The sequence below is a fragment of the Catharus ustulatus genome, chromosome 3 (genome assembly GCF_009819885.2).
Source record: "Catharus ustulatus isolate bCatUst1 chromosome 3, bCatUst1.pri.v2, whole genome shotgun sequence".
Taxonomy (NCBI): Eukaryota; Metazoa; Chordata; class Aves; order Passeriformes; family Turdidae; genus Catharus; species Catharus ustulatus.
Window position 1 is genome coordinate 46,648,160 of NC_046223.1, and position 15,412 is coordinate 46,663,571.

The 15,412-nt window shown below is 35.9% G+C and overlaps 1 protein-coding gene across 1 annotated transcript in view; it reads right to left on the minus strand.

Moving 5' to 3' along the window:
- Positions 1–1,524: 1,524 nt before the first annotated feature.
- The window catches only part of ERO1B (endoplasmic reticulum oxidoreductase 1 beta), a 30,127-nt gene continuing 16,239 nt past the window's right edge, over positions 1,525–15,412 (minus strand). Inside the window, exons 7-16 of the mRNA XM_033055782.1 lie at positions 14,791–14,911; positions 14,662–14,708; positions 13,571–13,582; positions 12,769–12,795; positions 9,913–10,005; positions 9,515–9,761; positions 8,650–8,719; positions 7,414–7,500; positions 5,887–6,020; positions 1,525–5,184 (exon numbers count right to left, since the gene is read on the minus strand). Coding sequence (XP_032911673.1) covers positions 5,124–5,184; positions 5,887–6,020; positions 7,414–7,500; positions 8,650–8,719; positions 9,515–9,761; positions 9,913–10,005; positions 12,769–12,795; positions 13,571–13,582; positions 14,662–14,708; positions 14,791–14,911 — 899 coding nt within the window. The 3' untranslated portion in view covers positions 1,525–5,123. The remainder of the gene's footprint in view (positions 5,185–5,886; positions 6,021–7,413; positions 7,501–8,649; positions 8,720–9,514; positions 9,762–9,912; positions 10,006–12,768; positions 12,796–13,570; positions 13,583–14,661; positions 14,709–14,790; positions 14,912–15,412) is intronic.

Below are 15,412 nucleotides of genomic sequence, written 5' to 3' on the forward strand. Positions count from 1 at the left end.
TGTAGTGAGTTGTGGGGGGAAACGGTGGATAAATACCATTTCAGGATGTGACATTGCAGAGAGTAAGCCTAAAAGTAACTGTTGCTAATCTAAGGCAAGCAGGACTCCAGACTTTACTCAGGTCTTTTTATTATGCCCAGTACTCAGCAGTGAAGAACTCCACATTCCCAGCATCTCTTTCTCCCAATCTATGTGAAACAAATACAGTAACTCAATCCACATTTCCCCAGAAGTAAAACATACTACTTCCAGTAATCTTCACTTTCATAAAAGTATATAATTAGACCATTTTGAGGTGTACTACAGCATCTCCAAATGGTGGATGGGGATGCTGTAGTATGCTTTCCTCATGGTTCACTTGAGAAAGTACAAGTAGTTGAGAATTCTTGTGCACCTTTCACAGAGAATGTACAGGGTGAAAAGAAAAAAAAAGGGATGGGGAGTAGCTCTGATTGGCTTTCAAGCAGATCTAAAGGCAGAGCAGTGCCATACTCCACAACAGGTCTTCCACAGAATCTTTGGGTTTTGGGGTCGTTGTGGTAAAGCCAAAGCATAAGTCTTGTCTCCAGCAGAAGTAAACTATTTGCCCTCCCAAAGCTTACATTGCCTTCTTCACAAATATTCATTGAAGAAAAAAAGTAAATTAAACTATCAGTCAGGTTAAAAGAAGTGCCACAGGGTTGGGAGAAGAAAAGAAATTTTATTAAACCCTTTGGAGTTCTACACTCATGTGTACAAACAAAACTGCCCGAAAACTCAGTGTGAGAGAAATCCGCAGGAATTTCATTTTGCTCACAGTAGTTACAGCTGCACTTAAAATTTAAGAGAATTTCTGCACTTGGAACAAACTGCAGCCCTATGCCACAGTATGCAAAAGAGTGGAATGACAAGTGACTGTAACCAACCATAGTAATGAATTAAATATTCTAAACCACAGGAGATTTGAACAATGTGAGAGGTAAGATCTTCATCATCACCTGTGTAACAGGCATTTACCTAGGCTGGGGATGAAATATGTCTATCAAGTTTTCAGTAAGATAATTTGTTAAAAATGCATACATGGAAGCAAAAATATTATTTCCACTCAGGGAAATAATTTCAACATGAAGACCCTGATTGGATGAACAAACCAAAAAAAAAAATTACAAAATTGATTTTGTAAGCTATTCTGAGAAAGGGACAGAAAAGACTTAATTTCTAAATATGCCTTTTTGTCTCCTAAAACAATTGGACTTAAGCAGGGGTTAAATTTGGCCATATTCATACAGAAACATACTGAAATTCTACAATGGATTCCTGAGGGGCAGGCACACCACAGTGCAATGTAAACAGCGAGAAATATGCAGGTTACCTTCATCTTTTGGATGAAATTTGAGTGAAAATCTGCTGCTCATCATTTTAATCTTGCGTAACTATCACAAAAATAATTTATGTAAGAGCTACCGAGTGTCATTGAAAGGTAAATGAAAAGCAAAAATTACATTTTCAAATGAAAAGCCAAAAATCACATCCACAAAAAGAAGGTGTAGCAGAAAATATTTTAATTTGCATTTTGTAGATTCAAACATAGCAAAGATTCAGAAGTGTTTAGATCCCAATAAGCAGTTCCAACATAGATTTTGATTTTAATAAATATTACATTTTAATAAGCTATCTATATGGAGAAATTGTAAAGTGATGAGTTGCTGATTGCTACTTTATAAACATGAGCATCAAGATTATTTACAACATATTACAGGTCATTTCCCAGAAAAGCACAAAGCAAGGTCAGATAAAGGCAACCCAACCATCAAACACAACTCAAGAAAATGTGGCACAGTGTATTTCATGCACATACAATGACAGCACAGATCATCAGCTGAAAACTAGGAAAACACTTATTATTCCAGCTTACACAAGTATCTATATTTCATTGTTTTAAATTTATATTCTGACCTACCTCCTCAAGCACTGAAGAACAAGTTATTCAGCAACAGTGCCCTGCTTTTTACCCATGCAGTTTGCACCAAGTATTTTTTCACCATTTCACAAAAGTCTTCACGACTTGGGAACAATTAAGCATTTTTGTCTTTGTCTTCTCACTACCTCTGGGATTACAATCATTGTGTCATTTGTACTAGAAAATGTACTGTTACTCTGAAATGAATGGCAGACAGTGTTGAAAAGCTGATCTCCAACAGGGAGCTGGAATTTAAAATAGTTTACAGGTCATGGACTGTGTAACTAACCTTATTCTTTAGTATAAAAAAAAGGAGCTGTAAATTTTTAAAATTTAATTTAACATATAAAGAACTAAGTCATCCAACTCACACAGCAAAACTTCATAGGCAGCATAGTCACAGAATGTACATCAAATACAGTAAAAAAGATGGTGACAGGAAAATTGTTTCAACTAGATTTGATATACAAGAAAAATCTTATAATGACAATGAAGTGAAATGCCTTCCATATTTGATCATCAAGAGATATGTACCTTCAGGTGCAACAGAACGTAAACACACAATTTGCTGTTCAGTTGCATTCCTGTGTTCCCATGACACAAACGAAAAGAAGAAAAACTTCACATCTCTTTATGTCTTCACCCAACCTTGTGCCAACGAGGGCTGCAAGGACCAGGTGTCCAGGATCTGCATGCCTGAATCTCTCACCTGTCCCATGAGCAAGTGCATGATTCTGCTTCAGTGTCTGTTGATTTTAGCCAGGCACAGGTGGAAAAAGAAAAAAAAAATAGCAAGCTGCATCCCCAGGAGGAGGCTGGAAGCAATTCACTTTCCCCACACAGCAAGGGGGGAAAGAAGGAAGAAACATTTCTGAGACTTGGGTCATTCCTGGGGCAGTGCAGTCATACAGTTTTGTTTTTTATTTTAATTAGAAAATCCTGCCTAAAGCTTTAGGCACTATAATATATAACAATGCAGATAAATCCCAGTTATACGGCACTCCTCACACAAGTGAGCCTACAGTTCTAGCCCTTTTGCAGGTCTATCCAAAAGGCAAAGAATGAACAGCCAATTAACAACTACACTCAATATACACAATTACTCAGAAGATTTGGATACTCAGTGTATAACTCATCTACTAAACACGGCTGTTCACATCTGAACTACTTACCTAGATTTCCCACTTCAATTTAATAGAGAGAAATAAACTCTAAGGGTGCAAATACAGAACTTGGAAGAGACCAGATGAATCCACCTAGAAACCTCCTGCTCTTCTGCTTAACAAGAAAAAAAAAGCCTGTGATGACTTGCTCAGACACAGGGGCCCACAGGCCAGAGAGGTTACTAGGGAAAAACATAACATCCCCAAACTGGCATCAGCTTCCCCTAACACCACGTCCAATTACCTATAAGGTTAAATAGAAACTTCCACTGGGATACCAGTTCACTGCCAATTTGTACAACTATCACCAAAACTTCACAAGGGTGGTTTGGATTTTTTTGTTTGTTTTTTTATTTCCCTATTTTTTTTTTAAACTTTCATTTAGCATATCCCGCTTTGACACAAAGGGGTTAACTTTCTTAAGCAACAGCATTTTTTATAAAAGTCAGGTGTCAGCAGAATAGTCTATTTCAGTTCCAGTCAGGTAGAAATTTGAGGATAGTCTGGAAACAAAGGACAGAGTGTATTCCTGCCTTCAGAAAATTTCAGTGGTAAAGGAACACATTATGGAAGCCAATACAGTTACAATCAATTATATAAATAGGTCACTCAGTATCGAATAGGGTGAAAAATGTTTAAGAGCACTTAATTTTGTAAAGACTTGTTTTTAAAAACAAGAGCTGTATCTACATGGCACCAGCACTTCCTACATTCATAACACCTAACTTCATTTTTAAACATGCTGGTTTAAATGAAATTATTACTTCATTTTAAATTTAAACCAATATTTGGTTGCTATTAATGGTAATGCTGTTTCTGAATTCTGTTTTGACACTGGTAAGTTACCACTGACATTGTGGACAATGATACATGAATAATTTCTTATTTTATGAAAGTAATGTTATTAACATACCCGTTTTTTTATGTTGAATATAATTTTAAAGAAGATACAGTAAGGTTTTGCATAGATAGAGTATGTGGTATTAAATGTCAGTATGATTATGAATTTTAAAAAGCGTTTTTTTAAAAGTGACTACAAAAGCAAGTTATTTTCACACTGACCTTTTAACATAGCACTCAAACATAACTCAAAGAGAAATTTCTTTCCATGGCTCAAAGACCAAAGTGTGCTATTTTAACATTTAAGACACTAAAAAGACAACTTTTGGAAACTGAAATTGTGATTACAATCTGGAAAATAATATGGAGTAAACAGAAGTTTGATAGACTAAGGTTTTTTGGCTAGCAGCACTCCAATAACCATCTCTTCCTATCCTGACCCCTACCTCCAAGTAAATGCAGGTAAGGGACTGCAGAAAAGTAATTTTCAACTCTGCTGCATTAGAGACAAGGTAGTAATTAAAAAAAAAAAAGTGCTGAACAGCACAAGACAAGGGCAAAAAATGTTGGTATCACCATGATGCAAAGAAGCCCAGCATGAAATAATTTTCTGCTCCATAAATTTGCTATTTTTAACTAAGTTTCATTATTACAGTAAGAAGCTAAAACTCAGCAAGAGCTTTATTTCCTTTTTTTGTTGTTGTTGTTGTTATTTTTTTCTTTGTTTTTCTGGAGGTTCCCCCCCCTTCCTTTTGACAGTCAGAACTAATGCACCAAATCCTCAGAATCCACTGAAGTTCAGTAAATGAGGAGACACAAGAAGTGACTCCCCTCTTTCAAGACAGACTAAGTCAGGGTGGAGGTACATATGTTTTCATATAAAACAGCTGTCTCAGAAAGACAAGGAAATAAGAAAATTTATGAAGTTTCAGTATAACAGAACTGTAAGCAGAAAACTTAAAAAATAAACAGATCAGCATAATTTACACATTTAAAAACTATATATTTCATTCATAAATATATTTTCTAATTAATAACCATTCCTAGTTTAAACATAAATATTCAAGTTGGGATTTGATTTTATTCTGTATCAGTTCATGTGAGTCCTGTAAGGATCAGCTCCTTCTGCTCAATGCAGTCATGTAAATGATCTTCACTTACGGGTTGTGCAAAGACCTTCATTACCTAGTTTGTTGTAATAAAGCTTTAAAATTCTGCAACTCTTTTATACTCGTGGAAAGCCTGTAAAACAAAACAAAAAAAAAGTGTTACGAAGTCAGCAAAAGAAGTACAAATTATCACACTCGTTTTCCTTTAGATTTTTTCTCAAACACAATTCTGTTCCAAAGATTAATACACTTAAGATACACTTTCTCTCAGAAGGTCTATTATCGGACTCTGTTTTACATTTACATAATATATGACGGGGATTAAAGTTTATATATATGTTTAATTGTCCCAGCTTCATCAAACATTTAAAAATCCCTAACCACAGGTAGTAAAGTTTATTACATCCTTTTATCAGATTGTTTAAATAGATTGTTTAAACAGAAACAGATTGTTACATTCAACATCTGAAGAACTAACATGGTGAGCAAAGCATGCCCTATGTACACTTCTTCCAAAGCTGTTAAAAGGTTTCATCATTTGAAGCTAATACATTTTAAAAAAATTTATCAAATTTAAGAGACTTAAATTTCATCTTGTAGAAGGTAGATTGATGTGACTTGAGATGGAGGGGGTGAATTAGATCCAAACACAGAATGAAGACTAAGGGTAATAATCCACATGCTCAGTTTGAAGGCATTAAATTTATCAAGATCACTGATAGTAGTTTAGCCTTTAAAAACGTACAGCTACATGTACAATATCATCTTTCCACAGAAACCGAGAATTGACACTAAAATTATATATTTTTCTACTATTAAAATGATAACATTTTACCTTCCAAAGGCATTTACAAGAGCAACTATTTCTTGCCGTGTGAGCTGAAAACCTTTTGATGGGCTGTTCTCAGGAAGGCTCTGTATTTCTTTCTCAGAAAACAAGATCTTCAGAGCAGTTCCTAAGCCTTGAGTCTATAAAAAAAGTTCAATGTTTTAACATCAGTAAGATCATTCCTTCAACTACTCATAAAACCATTAAAAAAGACAAAAACACACTAATCTAGGCAAACTTTAGTGCCAATTCTTATATACTAACCCTCAACACAAAAAACTGTAAAAAAAACCAGGGCATTAATGCAAATGCATTACATCAACTGTGTACCAGGTTCAGTCACTTATTTAAGAACATATGTTTCCTCAAGTATACTTGCTCTTCATCCTTGTCTTTTTAATCTCTTCTTTTCCCATCTCTTTTCTTCTTGGTCATGCATATGAAGACATGCCAATTACAACACTTCCAGCTCCCTCCTGCCCTTACGGATGCCCCACTCCTGCATAAGCATATCTTCCCTTTTCCTCTCCCCCTCCTCACTGAAGTCAAAGTAAGTTTTTTTACATGAGGTATCACAACACATGTGCTTTTTCTACCTTCAATCTTAGTGGCAAACCATGCAGTTTCAATTTCAACCCCTATTTTCTATGCAGGACTAGAACAGAAGTAGCTTTTCTTATTTTCACTTTTAATTGGGCTACATAAGCGACCACTGCATTTTGACAAAAAGTGGTTGAAGTTGACTGCAAGAGAACTTTATAAGTCAGAAAATCTGGCCTTCTTAGTGAGGAGGAAAAACAACAATAGATCAGAAGCATTAACTAGGACAGGATAAGCAGAAATTCAGCAGATACCACCAAATTTTTCATGCTACAAACTCTTTAAAAATTGCACTCCAATAAGTTTAATGCAATACAGTGGTATAGTACAGCAGGCACTCCAAAGCAACTTTTTTCAGTCTGGATTTAACATTAGTCTTGAGGTTTAAAATACAGTTGTCAATAAAATAAAAACAGTAAGTGCCAAGAAAATGAAACTGGTTTTCAACTTTCAGCTTTACTGCACACCTTTGCATTCGTTTGCATAAAATGTAAAGATCTGAATTACTTATTTTTCTTATACCTCAATTTGTAGAGTTAATTTGTGCTGTATTTAAAGGAAGGTTTCCCATAAGTGATTCTACAAGGCTTACCTGATTACTGACTACAGATAAGATACTGATTGCTACAATATCTCACCATGAAGCATCTGCTTTACAAGTATCTCTTTTAAGACACAAACCCTACTTTTTAATAAACTAAACAGCTGTTAACTAAATGAAATAAAAAATTGGAAAAATAAAATTAAAATGTTTAATGGTATGGTAAACTAAACATATATCTATTTTTAATATATAGGTAAGGATACCAAGGACCAACCATGTGCAGAAAGCCTGAAGACTAAGGTAAGAGGGGTCCTGCCAAAATTAAATAGATGCTTATCTTGGGATGTGCCCCTGCCAGAACACACACACCTACACAAAATTAACTGTACCTGCAGCTTGCCCCAGAGCCTGCATTTGTCACATCCAACACAGTCCATTATGCGGGAGATGTTCTTGAAATGCAATCTGAATTCTTCCTATCAGCAAATAAAGCAAAATAAAAAAGCTTAAACTAATGTACATCTTAGCTGTACAGAACATTAATGAACCTAGTGCCATTAGAATATCAATTCTCTTACCCAAACTGAGAAAATCATTGCTTTACGTACTCAGGCCATAACAAAGATCCATGTAAACCCAGAATCTGGTTTTCAAGTCACTTCTAACAGCTAATTCTTACCAAAAAAAAATCCCTGCAAAAATACTGAATATGCAGGGTAATGCTTGGATTCTGTATACTAATTTCCTACCAGCTTTCTCCAAGTTTTCTGAGCTACTGTATCTGGGTCCCTGCTCATTTTTTCTTCCATTATTCTAATCCCTTTTTAACCAACCACTTTTTTTGACAAACAGGTTAAAATTCACAAATTTAAAACTATGGGTAGATTTCAAACTAGAGGTAGATTGCTGCTCTGCAACTTCAGACAGCAGGAGCAAGCACAGTGCAGAACTAATTAAGCTGATCTCATTTTTTAAGGTCCAAAAAACACTAGCTGGGCTGATAAAACACTGTCATGTTTCTAATAGCATTTTTTGTAATGCTGATGACATTCCAAACCACTAATGAAATAAGTGTTTTAAGTGTTAATAAATATAAAAACAGACCTTCATTACCAAGCACCACTCCAGTTGTGGAATTGCAATTTATATCAGTGGCATGTTAACACTGGAAATTGATGGTACAGCATTCCCATTTAGGTTCCCACGTCTAGGAATTATGTTTTCTAATGGAACATGTTATGAGAATACACTGTATATTGTGTTACATAAGTCAGCATTTTGTAAAGCAAACATGACTGGGTGGGTTCTTTTAATCCAGATAATTATGTTGAACAGATACTCTACTTAAAAATAAGCACCACTTTGTTTACTGGTAATACTCATTTGCCCCACCACAGTCCTGATGCCAGACTCAAGGCACAAAGCCAGAGATTTCAGTCTGCTTGGGTCAGAACAGCACCTTACCATAAAGTTGATTAAAAGGCCTCAGATACAACTCTAGAAAACACAGGGATAAAATCTTACTCTCAAGCAGCATGTTTGTGGTAGGCAGAAGGGCTTTCTAAAATAACACAGCCTAATTTCAAAATGGGTATTTTGGATGTCATTCAAAAAACTAGATTTACCTTGAGCGATTTGGCTCCTTTTTTATCTCCAGCAAACATGGACTTTTCATCAAAGTGCATATGGAAGGACCTAATAAAGACAAAATGCAATCAAAACAAATGCTGGTATAAACGACAGTGTTCAGTTAAACTTGGTGAGCAGTTGATGTCACCAATGTAAAATACTTTCCTGAGTTCCTAACTTTTGCAGATTAGGCCTTAAAAAATTACTCAGTGGTATTGGTTTTACTATTCAATCACTGTAACTTAAATTTTGTTATTCAGAGTTTTGCTTAAATTAATACTGAAATTGGCTTAATGTTTGCCTTCCAACTGATCATTGACTACATCTCAATTAGCACGACCATGCTTAGGGACAGCAATGAAATCACACAACAATCACAAAACCTAGCAAAAAGGAGAGCAAAGAAACTGAACTTAAGAACATTATGGAATAAACAGAAGAAAGAAGGGATGGCCAAACCACCAGAGGTTAGGTCTGTGCTAAAAGCTGGATTACTCAGTGGATCATTAAAAGACTGCATGTACTACTTTCCTGTTCAAAATAAATCATGTGCATCTTATGCTGAAGAATCAGAAAAAGCACACAAGAAAACACACAAGGAATAGCCCAAGGTGTTGTGTTGTTAGGGCTTCTTTGAGTGCTTTCTGTTTGCGTGTTTATGAAGACTGATATATGCAAACTTCAAAACAATTAATCTCTCCTATCAAATATATAAATTCCCCTCAATCTCTCCCATTACTTAGATTTTATTTCTTCATTCCACTTTCTTTCTTGCCCTATCCTATCAAGGAGTCACCTCTTCTCACTTCCAAATATAACAGAAAATTTCAAACTACTGACAAAAACACCCCAATGCCTTACTTGGTGTCCCTGAAGATATCTAGTAAGAGAGCTTTAGATTCAGCGTCCTCATGGCCATTGCCGGTGTAAAGGTCGACAACTGCTCGCTCAAAGTATGGAGCAACCTTTGACAAAGCACGCAGCTCTATCAAGTATAAGAAATACAAGTTCTTGAGCCTCCTTGGTCCTTCTCCTTTTGTTTCAGCAGGGTCAAAGCGGCGAGTGAACTCTTTCACATTTGGTCCCCAGCGAGGCTTCCCCCACGTTTCTATACAGAGGAAAAATAAAAGGGGCAGGGGTAGTAAAAGAGATATTTAGAACATAAAAGCAACTAAGCATACCCCAACAATTTTCAGAAAAAACAAAATACATACTGCAGATATTGTAGAGTTCCCTTTAGCAATTTCAGCTAGACATACCTTCAAGAAGATAATTTGCACACAGATGCAAGTTGATGCTAGCATGGAGTCCAGAAATGAGTTTATAAAACACTCTTTTCTCAAGGCACAGACCTGTCCAGGAAAAATGACACACGGATCACAAACTAAATACAGGAAATAATTTATTAAAATCAATATATCCTGACATTTTAGTGATGCAAGTCTGCATTACTGACTTTCAAGAATTATAATTACAGCACTTGAGTATTGTTAATAATAGCCATCATAAGATAAGTTTACCTCCTATTTTTTTAATAAAGCAATACTTACAATGGCATTTGACATTTCTTGCTTCTTTTTTAGTGTTCTAGTAAACACAGTCAAATAAGGATCTGTTCTGTTGGTACAGATAAATTGCTACACAAAAATAAGATGCCTACATTGTTTGAGCAATAAATTTGAAATAATCTTGAATTTTGACAGTCTGGAAATCAGAAATATTCTGTGACCCATCTTAATTACAATTAGAGCTACCACTGAATTAGAGGAGTGGCCCTAAAGAAAAACATCAAAAGGCCCAGAAAACCTTACAGCATGGGAAAACAGCAAAACTAACTCTTCATAGCTGTACTGTAAATTCACTGAAAAATTAAATGCATAGGACAAAACTCTGGAAAATATGACTGGATGAATAAAGAGTTCTATAGCATAAATGGGAATACAGTGGCATTGAGATGTCAGGATATAATTTACAGTAATTTCACGATTGTAAGCCCCACTTCGGGGTGTCGGCAACTTTTCGTTCTTTGTTCATACATAAGCCGCACCTGATTATAAGCCGAACGTTACAATACAGGGTGTGATAAAAGGTATCTATTCCATCACCATCTGTTGAGGATGGGGGCAGTGATCCTTATCTCAACGGCAGATATTCTGCTGATGGGCCATCCATTGAAACCAGGCAGGGCATTGTTCTTTATCTTTTCACCACCCATCCTTCCTCCAGGGAGTCATTTTCTGCTAATGGCCCACTGAGTCCCACTGTGGGACTGATAAAATTACTGCATCCCATTGGAAGTTGCTCCAGCCAGGGGGAAGAGCCCAACATTTCTTACCAAGATAAAAACAGAGGTTTTGGGACACTAAGGTTGCCCCTTTCTCCACTGGACTCCAGAGGGAAACTGGATTTCTCCACATCACTGTGGATGATACAATTCCTCCAAAGCCATGTTCCCCTGGCCCCTGGAACTTGCTATAATAGATAAGGTATCCCAGATACCAACGTTGAGCCAAATTCCTTAAGAATCTGGTCACTCTCCTAACACTTCAGAAGATAATTGGTTAGAAATTAGGATGTGTAATTGGTCAGTTTACCTTTTGAACTTCTCACTTAGATTGGATGCTGTTCTTTGTATAAACTTTTATTGGTTGTAGTTTGAATCCTCCCTGAACCTATAAATATAGCTGTACGCCCTTTGTTCTGAGAGAATCCCTGCTTGACTACCCTTTCGCATGAAATAAAGACTCTTGTGGAAATCGTCAAGTATGGCCTCCGGTCTTTCTCAGCTGATGAAACATGAGTTTTCTGAGAGATAGCTACATGTTAGCACTCTCTGGTCCTGGCAAATACCATCAAGGACCGAAAAAGAAAACCACACATCACCACTGGACCTCCGAAGGGAAACTGCACCTTCTACAGGAGCACTGCTCCAACTGAACCACATCTGTCACTGCAGGAGGATGCAGCCACCATTTAATGGGACTGCCACCAACACCCTGCCTGACGGGGTGTCAGGTTGTACTCTGACTTTGTCAGGGTTTGGAGTTTGTTTCTTTGTAGAACTGTATTTCTATTTTAATTTCCCTAGTCAAGAACTGTTATTCCTAATTCCCATGTCTTTTTCTGAAAGTCTCTTGATTTCAAAATTACAATAATAATTTGGAGGGAGGGGGTTTACATTCTCCATTTCAAAGAGAGGCTCCTGCCTTTCTCAGCAGACACCTGTCCTCCAAACTAAAACAGTAACTTTTCATTCTTTGTCCATATATAAGCTGCACTTCCGGGTTTGGACCAAAATTTTAGTCAAAGTGGAGCAGCTTATAATCATGAAATTACTGTATACGCAGAAATTACTTATAATTCCAATTAGAACCAAAGTTAGAGACTACACTTGAAATTTAAGAGTTTGTTCCTCTCAAAAGTATGTTTGGGCAACTTTCCTGCTGCTCCAATCTCCACAAATGGAAGCAGGAAGAGCTGATGGAGAAGCCTCCCTGTTAGGTTGACATGTCCTCACTTACAGGCATTACATTTTTAAAGGCATGTAAATTTATATGCTTTCCTACAATACCATCAGACAAGTAAAGGTTTAAGAAAATCAGAATTAACTAACTTTAAAATTAAATACATTTGACTCATTTTTCTGCACACCCCCAAAACAGGATTTTGATTGTAACTACTGCAATAACAACTTTCATTTCAACATTAATAAAAAGAAAATTGCTTTGCTTTCTGAACACACTGCATTTATAAACTGGGAACAGAGCCACCAAAATCTCTAATGTTCTTTAAAGCTGTTTCCAAATAATAATGCTTATCAGTATTGCTACTAATAATGTCTCTGCTTAAATGCCTAAAATTCAAAGTAAATGGCAATGAAGTGAAGTCCCTCTTTATAAAAGATAAAACACTTATATGTTTAAGGAGTATGCTGTCTAAGTAAATTAGAAGATTTTTAAAGACCCTCAAGGAAAGAAGCACTTGACAACACTCAGAAGCTCTGCACAATTTACTAACATGCCTACAACATGAAAAATATTGGAAGAGACCAAAAAGTACTACAGTCTTCCTTCTAGTGAATATAACACTATATTAACTCATTCAAGAGCCTTTACCTTCTAGCCATGTGTAGAAAGATTCTCCTGTAAATACAAAGTACATAGTTAAATGAAGAGTATTCATTTTTCATATTACAGCATTTTTCTATTATTATGCATACAACATCAGCTGCCATCTAGACATGAAGTTAAAGAATTTAGCTATTAAAATGAGATTAGGCACTGTGGCAGCTAACTTGGAGGTTGGTAAAATCTGCTGGGGACAGAACAGGAGAAATACAAGAATGAGCATGTCTAAGCTACTGGTCAGGGCATTCAGCAGTGAATGGAAGCACAAGACTGATTATTTGCACTGCTGGTGAAAGACATGATAGCAGAATGCAATTCCAACTGCCTTCACTTTACCCTGCCCAAACGTTTCCTTTAGACTTAGATCTTTTGCCCAAGAACTTTCACTTGACTGAAAAATCTTGAAGTCTGCCTCACTGTAGGCAAATACTTTCTCCCCAGTCTCTCCCAAAATCAACGGCATTCAAGAAAATATGCCAAAAATTGGCATATCCCTCTTCTTTTAAGGGATCTGACATCAGTATCAATGAACTAAAAGAACTAATAACATTATTACAACACATATCCTGTTACAAAAATAAGAAACCGAGAATTGTGTTTTGCTCTTGTCCACTTCTTCCCCTTACTCCAAATGAAAGTATGAGTCCATTAAAAACATTTTCTAATCAATAATCTGCATAAAAACATAACTTTCCTGCTCTCAATAACAGTAAAGTGAATAAAATCCAAAATCCAAAACTCTCTACTGCTAGTTTCATTTCTGCAGGTCAAGGAAAATACGATTACTTACCATCATCTCCTCCTTAGAGGGGGGGAAAAAAGGAAAAGAAACGCATAAGCATTAAAAAGAAAATTTCCACAGCAAAGTAGTAATGTAACACAATCTTTACTATCAACACTCAAAAAGTGCAAGAAACCTTATTTGATTTATAAAAAATAGGCTACTTTCCTTCCCTCCACTCTTTTTCCTTAAGACCATGTAAGAACACACATTGGAATCATGAAAGTCACTAAGAAATTGACATCTTAGTAGCAGGTGGTTCACATATTCTTGAAAGCTGTATTTTATCTTCACAAAGATGGTTAGGAAGCCATAGTCTTTAGTTTGCATTGTTAAACAATCAGTTCACTGTTCCTTCCTGAAATTCTGATCTCTGCATTAAAGCATCCTTACAATTCTTTTTATTTGTGTGTATCAGCAATATATCAGCTTTTAGTAATTATAAATATTGATGTATCTTGTCTTTTTTAAGGGATGATGATATTCCTAACTGAATCTATTGGCTAATAGTTAATTTTTAAGGGAAGTGAGACACACTGAAAAAGGAAAGCTGATTCATTTGAAACACCAGGTTATAACTTTCAACTTAAATTTGAAAACAACTCCCAAGTTATTAGAATACTTTTTTTAAACACTTTTCACATACCCGATTCTTCCTAAGTGTCCAGTCCTTCACATAATGCAGTTATTTGTACACTTACAATATATTACACACTATGGATGAAAAATTTGCAGCTATATTACACCAGGATAAGTATGAACTGAAGTGACTAAATTAAACACTTCTTGGAAAAAGAAACAAGAACACAAATTGCATTCAATTTGGAAAACTAGTGTGACACTTAGTAAGCAGTTTGAGACTTACAATTTAGTTTTCATATCAGCTTACCTGACATTAATAGGGATAAGATTAAGCACGTATATAATAATGTACCACAAGCCTTAGTCTAAATATTAAAAATGCACAGCTACTTCTACAGAGGAAAATTAAAAAGCAGAAAGCACACCTACAGACTGAAGATTGTTATTTGTATCACTTGTACTGCAACTATCACTCTGTTAAAAGAAGTGCATTGGAAAATAAAACAGGCAAGACCCACCCCTACTAGGTGCCAGTGGATTTAAAGGACGATAGACAGATCGAGGCCTAAAAAATAAGTGAGAAAACAGAGATCAGTTTTTAGCTAAACTGAAGTACAAGAAACAAGCTTCCTCTCCCTCCCAATTACTTGAAGCAGTTTTCTTCATAAATGCTGTTCCATACTCTCCAAGCAGAAGGCCCCTTGTATCCAGTGTAACGCTCTGGATTCAGCAGCAAATCCACATACTGTGCATCTGGAGATCTCTCATCTAAAGAGGAAAAATTTTGTTACATATGCTAAGTGATCAATAGAAAAAGATGTAACTTAACCAGTCATACGGAACTGAATACAAACAAGAGGTCCCATAATACTATTCTGTCTTTCAGTTGCATTTTAAGTGCCATGGATGTAAAAATGCAGCAATATACATGCTAAATACAAAGCTCAAAAGACTATAATCTATTTCAAAGTCTCCTGTGTGTCTCTAATTTCTATAATGTCTGATTATTATCCACTTGGTTTCTTTAAATCTACCATAAGCACTTGACATGAATTGTATTCCCTGACTCTAAGCTAAGACAAACAGCATTTTGTTTTAAACAGCCTCCAAATCTGGGGTTTGTCTGGCAGTACTTGGATGAGGGGGTTCCTTTTATGAAATGGGTATACTGCATACACTAGGTTTTTAATAAAGACAAGATCAAAGCAGTACATCTTGTCACTGGTACATACTGTAAGTTTATTAGCTAAAGCCATTTTTCCTCCAAAT